The sequence below is a fragment of the Anser brachyrhynchus genome (genome assembly GCF_964034855.1).
Source record: "Anser brachyrhynchus genome assembly, chromosome: 13".
NCBI classification, from domain to species: domain Eukaryota; kingdom Metazoa; phylum Chordata; class Aves; order Anseriformes; family Anatidae; genus Anser; species Anser brachyrhynchus.
The window spans coordinates 14,962,200-14,977,393 of NC_137708.1; the positions used below are offsets into that span (position 1 = coordinate 14,962,200).

Below are 15,194 nucleotides of genomic sequence, written 5' to 3' on the forward strand. Positions count from 1 at the left end.
GAGACGCCGCGAGACTCTACCACCGCCACCCCCCCCCCCCGCCCCGGTCCCGTCACGGAACGGCGCCGCCCGGCGGCTTACGCTGGGAGCGCAGCGGCCACGCTGGGAGCGCGGCGGTACGCAAAGCGTGCGGCGGCTACGCAAAGTGCGCAGGCGCCCCGCCGCCGCTGCGCCGCAGGAGGCTCCGCTCTCCACAAAATGGCGGCGGAGCGCTGCGAGGGTGAGACACACAGCAGGACACCGCTGAAAACACGCAGTTCTTCACTTTATTGTCGTTAGAATTAAAGACTTCGTGGCTGCCGACATCGCAAATTGCGCCGCGCTTCTGTTTTTCTTCGCGCGGTTTTCCAAAATCAATGGAACAACAGCAGATTGGAAATACTTAAAGGCTTCAAACCCCGTGGAAGCCCGCGACATTTATATTATTAAAGACAAAATTAGAAAAAAAAATGCTCGTAACAATGTTTGAAAATGTATTCGCTACATCATTAGTCCGAACATCATCACATTTGTGTTTCTCTTCAAGTAAACCAGCAGCCCCCCGCTGTCTTGCCACACAAATCACAAGACACCTTGATTTTAGATACCATGCAAGTCAGTACAAGAGCTTCTTCCCCAGACACTAACACTGAAGGTTTGCTCCCCCCTCCCCAGACATAGGATCCCTAACCTCTTCTAGAAGTGGCAGTCTTCTCCCTCAGACCCCGTGCAGCTGGCGAAGACAGATTAAAAAAAGCTAGAGAGAGAGAAAGGGGAAAAAAAGAGAAAAAAACAGAAGATTAGCAAAAAAGAGAAAGACATTCAAAAAGCAGGGAAAAGAGATGCAACGTGAAAACAGCTGAGAGGAGAGATGGAACCTCTTTCTGTGAGGTTTTCTATCTCATGGCACCTCAGACTTCAAGGAAATTACACAAATAAAAACCTTTTTTCATTTAAAAGACTTTTAATTGCATTCTAAGAAGGCAAATGACCAGGAAGAACAACCAGTGGTTGACCTGTGGCATGGTGTTTAAAAAAAAAAAAAAAAAACTACATTAAATGCTTCTTTTATCAGATGTTCCAAAAATCACTGGCAGAACAATGCTGACTGGTTTTGGGAGCAGGCACTCAACAGTAATGGAAGAAGTAAATACTCCGATTATTTTAATTTGCTTAAAAAAAGAACCAAATAACTTTTCAGGAAATAAAACTGTATTTATAGTGAAACAGAATACCTGAGAAAATACACTGCAATCGAGAATTTTAGCTGCCTTGATTGCTGGGAGAGGCCATGGCTGCAGTTTGGTGCAAGCCAGCAAGACTAATGGGAATGGAAGAACTGCTCGTGAGGTTTTAGCACCATCCCTAACACCTCCCTAGCACAACTGTCAGCAGTGGTTTGCACTACAAATGGCATTACCTATCCTGGCTAGCTCTGAGGTGTGCTTATCATCCAAAAAACCTGGGGTTTAAAGGGTTTCTGTTGGAACTATTTGCTAGTACACATCCTGATCTTTTAGCAGGGTTAGGACACATGGGTTCATCCTGCCTGCAGACAGTGCCTGTATGCAGTGCAACTGAAGGATCAGGGTCACAACAAGCAAGTCTGAAATGGAAATGAGTATTAAATGCTAGTCTTTAGGTAGCATGAATTAGCAAAAGAAAACATAAAAGCAAATTAAGAGAGATAGGTGATGTCATGAAAATGACACCAAGTATGAAAAGAAAAGAGTTTTCAATCTCTCGACTGTGATAATTTAACTAAGGTGGTGTTCTCACCTTAAAGTCACCAATAAATACATTTAAACTGCATTGTTATTTCGCCAGCAAAAATAACTCACAGAACTTATTTCCACATTATCTGGGTGGAGAGGGACCAAGAGAAAGGGGAATCTATTAACTGCATGGAAAAAAAAACATTAAGATTTAAAGTTGCAGTGTCCAAAAGCTTGTTAGGACTCATTTTACATTGTTTAATAAAAGCAATAACCACCAGTACATAGTAAAGTCAGGTTCACAATGAGGATATAGGAGAGAGCAAGAGTAACACCATGGAAAGGTCACAGCTGAAATGCTGTCACGTTTTATTAGACCCTGTGATTTAACAAGTAAATGAAGGTCCATTCCAGCCCATTGTATTCAGGGATAATTACTCAGTACAGAGCCATGGGTTACTGTAAAAGAAGGGCAAAGAAAACAAAAAAACAAAAGAAGTAAATGTTAACCAGAATTCACTGTCTGATGAAGACTTTATTTAAAAAAAAAAAAAGCATAAAAAATAAAAACAAAAAAAAAACACAAAATCATCCAGAAATACACACAGAAGATACCTGCAGGCAAACCACAGTTGGCACTTGGCCACTCACTGAACTCCTGGCCCCAATGAGCAAAACACCTCCCTTTTTAGTGCACATCTTGCATTAAAACAAGGCTTTTGCTGAATAAAAAAAAAATATGAGGCAACCTGCCAACATCTGTACACTTCTGAACAGATGTCAAAAAAATATATATAAAGGTAATACTTTTTGCATTAAAATTAGAAATTGTTGGAATCACTGAGAAGAAAGTCAAAGAAACATCATCGTCTTTCTTCACAAACACTGATATGTACAGCAAGGTGACCAGCTTTCCCTGAGATTGGATCCAGGAAGCGCATCCAGCCCAGCACACTGAGAGGGCGACAAGGCAAGAGATCCTTCGTGACCCCTGCAGCATTCAGAGAACACTTAGTTGCAAACCATGGATCCAAGTTTGAAAATCCCCCAAGCCTGGGGATTCGAGGTTTGGATTCAAGCCCTCACGCCTGTGAGGATGTCAAGTCTTGCAAAAAGTCCTTTAAACTGATTTGAGTTGCGCATGACAGCACAGTGGGGTAATGATGGGTTAGACACAACAAATTAAAAAGGGGAGGGGGCAGCCAGTCTCTTGAGACCACCACACTGCAGCGCTGGGTTGCATTCACAGCAGTCCCACGACAGGCACGAAATGCACGCCGCCAAGCAGCTGCGCTGTCACCATGCAGCCCTCGCACAAAGTGGAGGGGACAGGCAAAAAGCTGAACAACTGAGCAGTGGGGACGCTAGTCCTACAAGCGCTTGGCAGCCTGCTATCGACCAAAAGGGGAGAGGTATCAGCCCCGAGCATCTCTTGCCAGTTCCACGTAGGCTGTTGCTGAGTTTTTCACAAAAAAAAAACATAACCCAGAACAGCCAAGGGTGCGGACTGTCGCTTAAAACAAAATGGTGAGCACAGTAAGGGAGCAATGAGTAAAGGTGAGCAAACAGGCACAATGGCATAGCTGCGTGTTAACCGAATGTGGGGGCATTCGCTTCTGGTGTGAAGGGAAAGGTTCTACAGGAAACCCGAACTGAAAATGAAAGAAAAAGGCAGATTAATGGCTTTATGGATTAATGACAAAATTAAAAAATAAAATAAGAATATAAATATGTTTCCTAACACACACACACAAAGAAATGTTGCTAAGTGTTAATACAGTTTAATTTGACTACAAAACATGCTTTATGCACGCACACATGCATACACACACACTCAGCAGTGGGATGAAACACTTCTTTTCTACAACAATCCTATCACAGTTTTGCAAGCTGCAAGACTCATCAATTGTGGCTTGTTGGTATCCTTGCAAAACAGTGGAGCCCTGCAATACTTACTGGATCAATATTGAGAGTATTTTTCTGAATTCTGGAAAAGTACCATATATACATATTTAATTTAGCAAGGACAAATGCCCTTTGAAAAAGGCACTGCATGCATTTGTGTAGTGGAAACAAAGAACTTCATTTGATTCACAGCCCAGTACACAACAGTGTACAGTTACACCGCCTGCCAAGAGCAATCCAAACCCAACAAAAATCAGTAATGTTCACTCTAACTGCACTTTAGCCGTGCCTCCGTACTCAGCACCAGTAACGAACACTGTTATTCTTTGAGCTTATTTTTCAACATTCATACCCTGAAAAGCAGAGAATTGTTCTTTTCAGTGTGTTACAGTTACTGCTGGCAGCAGAGGCATTCATTCTACCAGACCCCTCAAGACGACTGCGAGCTCCAGTTTGAGTCAGTGCAAGACCCTTCTGAAGCTCTTCTGCTAAGTGGAACATCCCATTGAAATAAAACTCGAATGCCTCTCACTGACAGCGTGATGTTTAGGTGCTATTTCTCTTCTCTTGGTGGAGACAAGAGGGAAGAAATCCTGGAATCAGCTTTTCTCTATTTAAGGGCAGACCCTAAGTTAGTTTGGACTGCATCCAGCAGAGAATGTAAAACCAGGCCAGGTTTGTCTGCAAGGAAGGTGGCCTAGAGGCTGAGATTTTAGGGTTTTATACTTTAAATGCTGCTGTTCCACCACGTTCCTTCTCAGGGAGGTGTGTCTCACACTAGGGGTGCTGTTACCCTCACATTGGTATTGCTGCTCAGTCAAGAAGCAAGACATTTCCATAAAAGCTTTCCTTTTCCTCTCACCAGAGAATCAAGAGCAAATTAAAAAGGCTCATTTAAACATGCCCAGCCCAGCTATAAGTCGCCCACTGCCATTAGCAGTTTAGCTAATAACCCTAACGAGGATCTGCTGCCAGGCTGGTGCATTTCTCACACATCTGGGTTTAAATTAGCCTTCATTTTACAATAGCTGTTGGCACTTCACACTGCAGACTCTTGCTCATGGTGAGATTTGTTAAGCCTTTTGGACATCCTTATCTGTTCCACGAGCCTGCCCATGATGACGTATCCACCTTCTCTCCCTGCTCACGTCAAGGCAGAGACACTCTGGACAGGCTCACAGCGTGACACCACTGGCAGGGCTCTGCTCCAGCAGGAACTCCCTGAGCCTTGCCAAAACTCCTCAGAGACTCGGATGCTGCCCTTAATGAGAGGCAAAGTGCTCTGGCAGGCTTTCTGGATGCATCTTGAGCACAGCCTTCTTCTGTCACTAGTCTTACCCCACTGGGCACACTGCGCCTGGCTCCCAGACGTGTGTCTGCACCTGTCTGCTACAGCTGAGTATCTGTCCATGGCGTACCCCACTGGGCTATTAAAAATGTCATGAAGTCTCTCTGTCTATATCCAGAGCCTTTGTTACTTGGTAAATGCTCAGTATCTCTCATGATCCTGGACAAACAACTATAACCAGCCAGCAGGTGACTATTTCTCTGGTTATTTAGCAGCGGTTCCTTAACACACTCACACACACACTCACATGTCTTTCTGTATTTCTCCGGTGCGTTAGGACAAATGAAAGCTCTGGTATGGACAGATTTTACCATCTGTTGGGGGGGGGATGTTGAAACCAGTCTCGCATCCTTCTTCACCTGCACTGTAACCACAAGCGAGCCCTGCACCTTGCAGGGGTGGGAGGGATGGAGAAGAAAGGGAAGAGACATTTTCAGGGCTAGCTGGGTTCTGTCATCACCATTTCTCCATAGCAACTATTGCCATGGTATCGACACGGCCTACGTGATTAAAGAATATCATTTATTTCTCGGGGAGCTAAAATAAAGAAGACAAAGCCAGCAAAGTGCTGGAAACATTTAAAAGGAAGAGGACCTAATCCTTATTTTCCCACATTTAATATCCAAATACTGAATCTCCCTGCATTTTACTTTGTGGAATTTTTAATGATTGGCTTCAATGCATCCTTTTTCTACAACTGCATATAGAGAGACTGGTAAGGCATATACAACGAGGGTGAAAGCAGGGGAAAACAGGGATGATAATATTTTTAGGCTTCTGGACTCGCAAAGGGTCTGCTTTTTTAGGAACTGTAACTAATCCCACTGTGAGGTCTATATTAGTTAATGACGCTTACCAGGACAATGTGCCTCATGCACCATGCAGCCAAGAGCAGTTAACTGTAAAACAGCATACATGTAAGAACTAATAATGGTGATGATGATGCAACAATAAAAAAAAAAAAAAAAAAAGAAACCAAGTCACAATTAGTACAAATTACCGAGCTTGGGCTTAAAGAAGTCTCTGTGAAAGAAAAAGGCTAGTGGGAGGGATGGAGAAGAAAGGGAAGAGACATTTTCAGGGCTAGCTGGGTTCTGTCATCACCATTTCTCCATAGCAACTATTGCCATGGTATCGACACGGCCTACGTGATTAAAGAATATCATTTATTTCTCGGGGAGCTAAAATAAAGAAGACAAAGCCAGCAAAGTGCTGGAAACATTTAAAAGGAAGAGGACCTAATCCTTATTTTCCCACATTTAATATCCAAATACTGAATCTCCCTGCATTTTACTTTGTGGAATTTTTAATGATTGGCTTCAATGCATCCTTTTTCTACAACTGCATATAGAGAGACTGGTAAGGCATATACAACGAGGGTGAAAGCAGGGGAAAACAGGGATGATAATATTTTTAGGCTTCTGGACTCGCAAAGGGTCTGCTTTTTTAGGAACTGTAACTAATCCCACTGTGAGGTCTATATTAGTTAATGACGCTTACCAGGACAATGTGCCTCATGCACCATGCAGCCAAGAGCAGTTAACTGTAAAACAGCATACATGTAAGAACTAATAATGGTGATGATGATGCAACAATAAAAAAAAAAAAAAAAAAAGAAACCAAGTCACAATTAGTACAAATTACCGAGCTTGGGCTTAAAGAAGTCTCTGTGAAAGAAAAAGGCTAGTGGACTGACAGTTATTATTAAACAAGACATGATTAAGCTACTGGCTTGTGAAATTCAGGGATTGTTATAGAGATTTATGAATTAAATAAATACTGAAATGAAACATTAAGGACAATTGGAGAAGTTAGAGCAAAGAAAACATCACTATTTTTAACACAGCTGTTTTCCCGGAGGAGAGAGGCCTCCTATTACCTCCCCAAGCCTGAAGCAAGCACTGACCCACCGCTTTCAGTTTACTGTGCCTCAGACTTAACCAACAAGGACAGTACCAATGTGTATTCATATGGATATGTGTGGTGTGAAGGATGCTTCTGAGATAAGAACTGCTTCTATGAACAAGTGTGTGACCTGGCCACAGCTACTACTCACTGACACTACAGGGCATGTTGTCCCCCTTTTCTGCATTCCTCACCCAGACTAATCTCATGGCACAAGTCTGCAGTCCTCAGAGTGCAGACGAGTGAGGGCTCTGAGCATGAAAAGAACTTAGTTTTGTATTCCTCACATAGTCCAGGCTGTCCGAGTCAGTCTCAGGCTCCTCATTTTGCAAAGATATTAAAACCCCCTGAAGGTAATTCAAAAGGGCAAATCAAAATAGGCAGTGGAAAAAGGAACGGACAACCGAGAGAAGGGCAGGAGCACTAATTGCTCATCGCAAAAGAATGTTGACATTGAAGCAGTTCCAGCTCAAAACGAAAGAGACTAAAATAGGATCTGATTCTGGTTATTGGGTTTTTCCCCTCCTGTCTCATTTGATTCCAAGTTTAACAGTAAAGGACTATATTTCCTGACAAGTGGTCCTGTCAGCTATCTGGGCATGTGCCATATTCTTCGTATTAACAGCATTTCTCCATGTACTTAAAACTGCATCGTGCAGGCAAGATTCCCTGGGTTTGCTTCAGGGATGTGCAGAGAGGGGATTATATGGCAGTGATGTAAAAAACAGACACTTGTTTATCCGCACACTGCTGTTTGTATGCATGCTAAGGTGGCACAGCCCTCCACTTTGGATAATGTACCACAGTGAGAAGAAAAGGAGCTCCTCATTGCTAGGTGGAACAGGAAAACTATTTCAGCTGTACAGCTGGGCTGCTCTTGAGAAATTGCAGAACATTAAGAGCCTGGGATGGGCACTGCTGAGAGCCCAGACAAAAGAACCACGACCAGAGGCTGAATCCTGTTGCACCAGTCCCTGGCATGAGGAACCTTTCTAAATCCATGCATTACTTCTCACTCCTTCTGTGGAGGTCAAAATGTTGGTTTAGGGCTAGAGAGGGTACTAACACTTTTGCAGCCTTACATTTTGCAGATTCAAGAATTTCAGACTATTAGGCTCCCTGAATAATCTCCACTGCATAAACTTTTCCCAAACCTAACCAAGACCCCAGGACAGGACACACTCCTCTCTGGGGGTGGTGGGACATCCCCGTTAACCACACCCTAACCTTGGCAGGCAGTTTTGTTCCACTTCATTACAGGCACTGAAAGACCAAGGGAAGATCAGGGAATCCCAGCAAATGGAAGCAAACTCATCCTCTCCCATGCTGTCAGCAAGCAGTGAGGGAGGTGAGTACTGTGCTTGCTGCTCCTGAGGATGACAGAGGTAAAATGCTTCCAGCTACTGCTCAGGCTTGCTAGAGATTACATCTGTCTGCAAACCTTCCCCTGATATGGACTGGCTAAATTGGAAAAGAGCTATGAATACCCAGGAAAACATTAAGAGAGAACCATTACTGAAAAGCAAATACCACCAGGTTAGCAACTTACTTTTTTCTTTCCTTATCTCTTTTAAGAGTTTGCGATCCTCCAGCCTGCTGAGCCTGAGATTGGAGCAATTCAGCTGCTGTCTTCCTTTGTTTAAATGCATTTACTTCATCATCCAAAGACTTCTTCTTATCCTCTAGCTTCTTTTTTTCATCCTGATGTAACTTCTTCAGACGATCAAATTTTTCATGCAGCTAGAGGGAAAGGAGAGAGGCAAGCATTACTTCAGTTCACTGGAGAAAAGAAAGATGGAAGGCTCCCATGAGACCTCAGACCACAAGTCTCTGTTGGTCTTTACATCATTTCTAGCCCCCTGAGCTGACACTGCAGAGACAAAGGGCAGGGAACAGTCTTCTTCCAAAGCAGCCTACAAACTAGGCAATGCTCTACTGATGCACCATTGCACGGACTAACAGTAGAGGATTAGGAGAGTGTAATCATAAAAACATTTTAATCCACTTATTTTTTCTTACCAGAGGTCTCTGCTTTATTCCTCTTTAAAAGGCCAGTACACGAATGCATTTTTGTGCAAATGGATTTATTCCTTTCCCAACGCTAAAAGCTGCATGGGTATATTTCTTGTATAACAAGGTTACATCAGGGGCTTTGTTTCTCTCCTTGAATTTTAGCACACCACAGCTGTCTATCAGAATCACAGAATAAGGCACTTTCATGGTGCAGTAAGCTGTATACTGCAGTCGTTGCCATCTAGTTTTGTCCTACAGGATGAACACCTTAATGTCCCCATGATCCCAAGTTAAACTTCAGACTTTTTGATAAAGTCCTAAGCTACACTGCAGAAAGTGCTTTGGCAGCAGCTGCCCACTTGGGAGTAGATCTATCACCCACAACCACCAAGAGACAAGTACTGTAGTCTTCACCTCTTTTTCAGCCTCCTTCAGCTCCGCTTCTTTTTCCTTGACCCTCTGGACAAACATTTGCCTCATTGCCTCTTCCTTTTTCTGCAGTTCCCCCAGAAACTCATTTCTTTTGGCCTCGTAAGTTTCTTGTAAGCTAAAGAAAAAGGAAAGTCCAATGACATGAGCGGGGACAAAATCTGCTTCCCCTGAGCCTCTCAAATCAGGCCCTCATCATGAAAACCACTGGATTTATCTGACCTGGCAGTTTTTCTTGCCACATTGGTTCTTTACATGCTCTCTCAAGGATGCATGCATACACACACACACACAGTGCATCCATCAATGCCTCCCTTGAGCTCCCCTGTCTACTCCAGGGATCCCACCTGAAGGGTTTGCTGTCTGGATCGGTGTCCTTGAAACCCATCTCCTCCAGCTTACACCGCCGGTACAGCTCGTAGTGGCGTGTGTGGGTCTGTTCACGCAGGTCTTCCATGTTCACACGGATCAGCATCTCTCGCAGCTTCACAAAGTCGCAGTGAGCTTCATTCTCCACTATGAGAAGACATGATAAGGAGTTAAAGCAGGGGTAGAAACAAAGATCTCTTCCTGCAATCCCCACATCTACTCCTCCAACAGGTTTAACAGCCCTTCTGAACAGAGAAAACTGTTATTATAGGCCTGACACAAGGATTTAACAAGATAATCCCCCGCAAGATATTGAAGACCAGCAGGTCTTTGCTCCTCTTATCAGAGCAAGCCCACTGCCTCCTGGTGGAAGTGCCACCATCCACGCCATGAAAATCCCAGGTCTTGACTCACCCTGCACTGTGCCCCAGGGGTACTGACGAGCTTTCATCATTTTGTTTCCTATTTTCAGTTCCTCTGTGCTCCCGATCACTGCAAACGGCAAGTGGGCCTGGAACACATTTAATGCAACCCTCGTTAGTCCCCCTCAACTCCAGCTGACTCGACAGCACGCGGAGGTCAGCACAACCACTGAGCACGACAGCCATTACGCACAAGCTACTCTCTGGGAGTCTAGTCACTGGCCACTAGCCCAAGGCAAGGAGGGAGAAGGGAGGGTCCTTTTTGGAAACTTTGTTAGTGCTACCATGCTACATCCTCTACCTGGCTGATCCTCCCAGCCACGGGACCTCAGGTGAGATGAGCCAGTGCAAGACTAGCATCAGAGAGACAGCTCCAACAACACGCTGCGGGGCTCTGCCTGCGCTGCTGTCCCGGGGGCTTGCCGTGCCTGAGGAGAACATCTGCACAAGTACAGAAGCAGCAAAAGAGGTCTTGGAGCCTTCTTGATTTTATCCCACCGCTCCCTCGGCTCACAGCAGAGCACAAGACAACTTGCTCTGTCAGATCAGGGGACTGAAGTCCCTCCTTCACCCCCAGGATAACAGCTTTCCTCCCTGTCTGCTTCAGGCCTGGTGAGGAAGGGCTGAACAACGTCCCTCCACCAGCTCAGCTTCTGCATTCATGCGTGCCCTGAGGTCTGGCCACCCCAGGCACTGAGGGTGCCCCAGGCTGTGCTGGGAACGACCCTGCATTCACCAAGCCTACCTACTGCTTCTTCTCTCAGCTCCCGAGAAATCCAAAGGAGTGTTGATGGCTTCACAAAATCCTCATGATGCTGATGCTATGCATAGCCACTGCTAGATGGCTGCACAGCAAGAGGACAAAGGAAGCTGAATCCAGGGATCATACCCTCAGGGAGCGACCTTGGGGACAGCATTGCACAGCTGTACTGCTATCTCAGCCATGTCTCATTATGCTCTTCAAGCCAAGACATACACTCCATTGTTGGTATGGTTGTTACAAGTACCTTGTATGGTTACAAGTTCCTTGTATGGTTGTCACAAGTACCTGACACTTGACTAAGAGCAAAGGGAATTTGCTTGTTTTGACCCAGAAACACAAAATAGTCACTTTTTAGTGAGAGTTTAAGAGATTTGCCCAGTGCAAGTTCAGCAGAGGTGGAACAAAAACACTGCCAACATCACTACAGGCTCAGAAGACCTCACCTTATGCTCCCCCCATTCCCCAAACTCAGGCAGCCAAGCAAACCCCTCAGACTCTGCTACCTTTCTTCATTTATCTGTTGTGCAGTAAGTGAGATCTTCCCCCACCTCCGCTTCCTCCTAGGAACTACACTGCATTCTGCCAAGCTACAAAGAAGTCAAGTGGAAGGTTTCAAGAATTAAAAATAAAGTTGCCAGTTCCCTGCACCCACCCCTTCTGCTGAGTTCTGCACAGACACATTTGTTAGCTTGAGCCTTTAAACTGCATTTAGTTCTGGGCAATTAAAAGGGCCCCAGGATGCCAATTATATGGAAGATCAGTGACCTTAGATTGCTCACAAGAGCAGGTGGAGAATCTTTAATTTCACAGGTCATCTGAAAACCTGGACACGTTGGTAACAGCCAGTACAAGCAAAAGATTTCAGAGATGACATTTTCTGCTTTCAGAGCGTGGCTCATATAGTAAAACACCAAAGCTGCCTGCAAGCACCCACAAAGATGGGCTCTTCAGCTTTCATTCCCTGCCTTGCAACTCTCGCATGGGGAACACGACAGCATAAATGTGGCTGGTGGTCAAGTGGGTGGGGCTGCTCTGGGCCACGCCGCGGCTCTGAGCACCTGAGACACTCTCCACGCAGTTACCTTTGCAATCATGCTGGAGAGGCCAAGCAGCAGAAAAAGGAAAGTGGTCTCCCAGGTAGAAGGAATCTGATCTTCAGCAGAGGGCTGTCTAATTGCAAAGGATGTGTGCAACTGGTCTGCACCTGTGTCCCACTGTTGGAAGCTCTGCAATGCCCCAGGTACTGAACCCCACAAAGGCCTCCTCCTCTCCAGGCCTACACAGTGCTGTTGCCAGAGGAAAAGCCACTGCAGTTTGGGGGCACCTGAGGCCAGCCAGCACGTGGGCTGGGCCCAAGCTGCTCCCCATCCAGGCCATGGGATTATGCCAGTACTTGCTAGAGGCAAAATGGGCTCCCCTTTGGTGACACCTTCCCCCACAGGCCACCAGAGCTGCCCTCTTCCCATCCTGTCGTTCCTGGGTGAGTTTCCAGACCTCCCTGTTGGCTTCTTCAGGCTGTTCCCCAGGAGCATCCCTTGGCTGATTTCTCCAGCTGCTGTAAATGTCTTTTGTTTGTTTCACACTCAGGTCTCTGGAGGAATGAACTAAAGGGATGTCCAAGAGACAAACTGAGCAATGGGAGCAAGAGGAGCAACCTGGGGCAGTGGCAGAAACCGAACCTTGTCTGTCTGTGGGCTCAGTCACCGTGAATGGCGGAGTCAGTTCCTCCATCACTGTCAACTGTCTGGCTGCTGCCTTCACCAGGGAGAAAGTGCTGGTGATTTCCTTTTTCCACAAGCAAGTTCCAGCTCCCACCATCTGGGACAGCTCATGTGGTTGCACGTGGTTTCATTTAAATAGCAGGTGCAGGGAAAATATATTAATCGGTCATTAGACTAATTCATTCAAAATGGAAAAGCCAATCGGGAGTTGAAAGAATAGGAGAGCTTGTTTTTCTTATTATGATTTAAGAATAAAATCCGGATGGGAGGAGATCCAAAGAATTTTGGAGAGTGTTTTCAAGTGGTCTCTACATCTCTGAACTTGTAAATATCGGCATAGTGGGATTATCAAAAAGACCAGATCAATTTCAGGCAAAATCAGGCATCTTGTTCTGAAGATTTGTTTAATCTGATTATTTGCTAAATACTCCACTTGACGCCTTTGTTCATGGTTAAATACTTCTCTTTCTAATCACGATGGCACAGATCTTAAATCTTCAGTTCATCAATTCCTGTCACATCAGGCAGTATTTTGTTTAGTAAGTCAATTCTGTATGCAAAATACCCTGAAAAAAATTACTCATGCATCCAGCACAAGTGAATATAATAAACTAAAATGCACATTAAGCAGTGAGTTTGCATATTTTAAAACCCATTTTTACTTTTCATGGAAAAGACAATCAATGCAGATCATAAGCAAAACATTAAGTAATCAAGAGACCAGTCTCAATTTTCTCTGTAACTAAAAAAAGAAAGGTAACTGATCTAGAATGTTTGCTGGTCAGCAAGAAGCCCCACTTTAGCCTGAAGACTTCATTTATAACCTTTCAAAGATGTTGATCTGTAAGAGGCAAAGACAATGAAGCTTTCTGGAGAGAATAACAAACGTGAAGGTTAAGCCAACTGATTGAAATAAAAGTTTTCCATTCCTCAATTTCAAATCTGATTAAAATTGGCAATTTAAATTTTAAACCTAAATCATCCCATCCTGGCTTTTTTATTAGTCTCAATTCCTCCATCTCCTCATCTCCTGACCTGAAGCATAAGCAGATTTGTTTTCCAAAAAAATAGTATTTGGATACCAGTTTTCCAGGTGTGCAAAACTGCCTTGATTAGATTCAGATTCCAGCCTGCTTAGTCCCCATAAAGCTGGTAATTATGATTTATATCAGTTTAATGGAGGATTTAAAGAGTTGATCTCTGTGCAGCAGCTGACACAATCCAGAACGCCTACGATCTGAGACAGCAATTCCCTGTCAGGAGACATGGAAATGACCGAAAGCAAAGATAAGCAGTTTACCTCCACCCTCAGAAGGGCCAACGGGAGAGGACCTCTCCCTTTGTCATCACATCTCTGGTTCCTTGAGGACCGAGTGATATTGTATCTTCATTTCCAGCAGTAATTTTAATCTGGTGCAGTGAGAGCACTGAGTAAGATGCCATCACAAAATTACTCTGACTAGGAATTAACTTGTGTACTCTGTTTTTCACACACTGGTGGTGCATGGGACAGAAATCCTTGATCTGAAGATGGTCAGAGGCTAAGGAAATATTTGGGGGAAGCATCATATACCTTCTCTCTCTTCTTATGTACTCCAAGAGTGACCAAGAGCAGATGTTTAGAGACGAGAGGGGCCTCTGGTCCAACCCTTGTATTTTATGGCTGAATTACAAATTTCTCACAGCAGCACTTGGTTGTAGCCAAAAGGAAGCCATTACTCTAACCCAGCCTCACTGCACACCCCTGCTCACCCATTCTGGCCAACAGCACCATCCTTCACCAGCGCTGCGAGGCCAAACCAGACACAGGACCCAGCTAAGCAACAGCAGATCAGTAACAAAAGCAGATCAATAATAAAACAGCAACTCAGTGCACAGGAGGAGTACCAGAGCCGGCCAGGTGAAGGGGCTCTGCTCCAAAGACAGCCACAGCCAAGAGGAAACACCTCGTAGAGGCAGAGCTTCACAGGAAACACCATTCCAGGAGAGCAAAGCTGTTTGGTGTGGAACAGTGAAGTGCCTGACCGTAGACAGTCTGTCCCTCACATGAGACACATAATATGCCTCTGATTAATTCATAACCCGTGGCTGTCCTTGCTCTGCATAGCCAGACCTCACCATCTGTCCAATTTCCTGCATGTCTTTCAAAATTTATGTATTAGAACAAGGAAGGGGTTAAAAACCATCTGCTTTCTTACTACAAAACCCTGCCAGCGAGGCCATAGCCTATCACAAGGCTCTGCTAACCACTACACAGATGGGATCCTCTGTTTTTAAGACACAAAATTAAAGGGAAAATGGATTTAAGAAACACCCCATTACAGGCCACCACCCCTACAGTGAGAGTGCTGAAGTGCTCCGGGAGAGGAGGAAGTGCTGAGTCACTTACATTCATTGTCCCGTTTATCTCCGCCACCGACTCATCGTCTGTTGGGAACTGGTAGATCTGAACCCCGTTACTGACCAGCTCACTTGTGATTTTAATTTTAAATTTGGTCAGCTCGCTCTTGGAAATGGCATCCGATTTGGCAATGATAGGAATGATGTTGACCTAGAAAGGAACAGAGAGATAAGAAGTCCTGAGCTTCGCTCCAGGTAGTTTTTCCAAGTCTACAATACAACTTA

The 15,194-nt window shown here is 44.8% G+C and overlaps 1 protein-coding gene across 7 annotated transcripts in view; it reads right to left on the minus strand.

Moving 5' to 3' along the window:
• Window positions 1-245: 245 nt before the first annotated feature.
• The window catches only part of SEPTIN6 (septin 6), a gene marked incomplete at its 5' end in the record, with an annotated part of 28,512 nt that continues 13,563 nt past the window's right edge, over window positions 246-15,194 (minus strand). For 3 of the 7 annotated variants that reach the window (XM_080554053.1, XM_080554055.1, XM_080554054.1), the window contains 7 exons: window positions 246-3,346; window positions 6,448-6,515; window positions 8,402-8,592; window positions 9,280-9,412; window positions 9,642-9,810; window positions 10,078-10,174; window positions 14,959-15,120. In XM_080554053.1, coding sequence (XP_080410179.1) covers window positions 3,285-3,346; window positions 6,448-6,515; window positions 8,402-8,592; window positions 9,280-9,412; window positions 9,642-9,810; window positions 10,078-10,174; window positions 14,959-15,120 — 882 coding nt within the window. In that variant the 3' untranslated portion in view covers window positions 246-3,284. The remainder of the gene's footprint in view (window positions 3,347-6,447; window positions 6,516-8,401; window positions 8,593-9,279; window positions 9,413-9,641; window positions 9,811-10,077; window positions 10,175-14,958; window positions 15,121-15,194) is intronic. The other 4 variants (XM_080554059.1, XM_080554058.1, XM_080554056.1 and 1 more) reach the window with 4 other exon arrangements.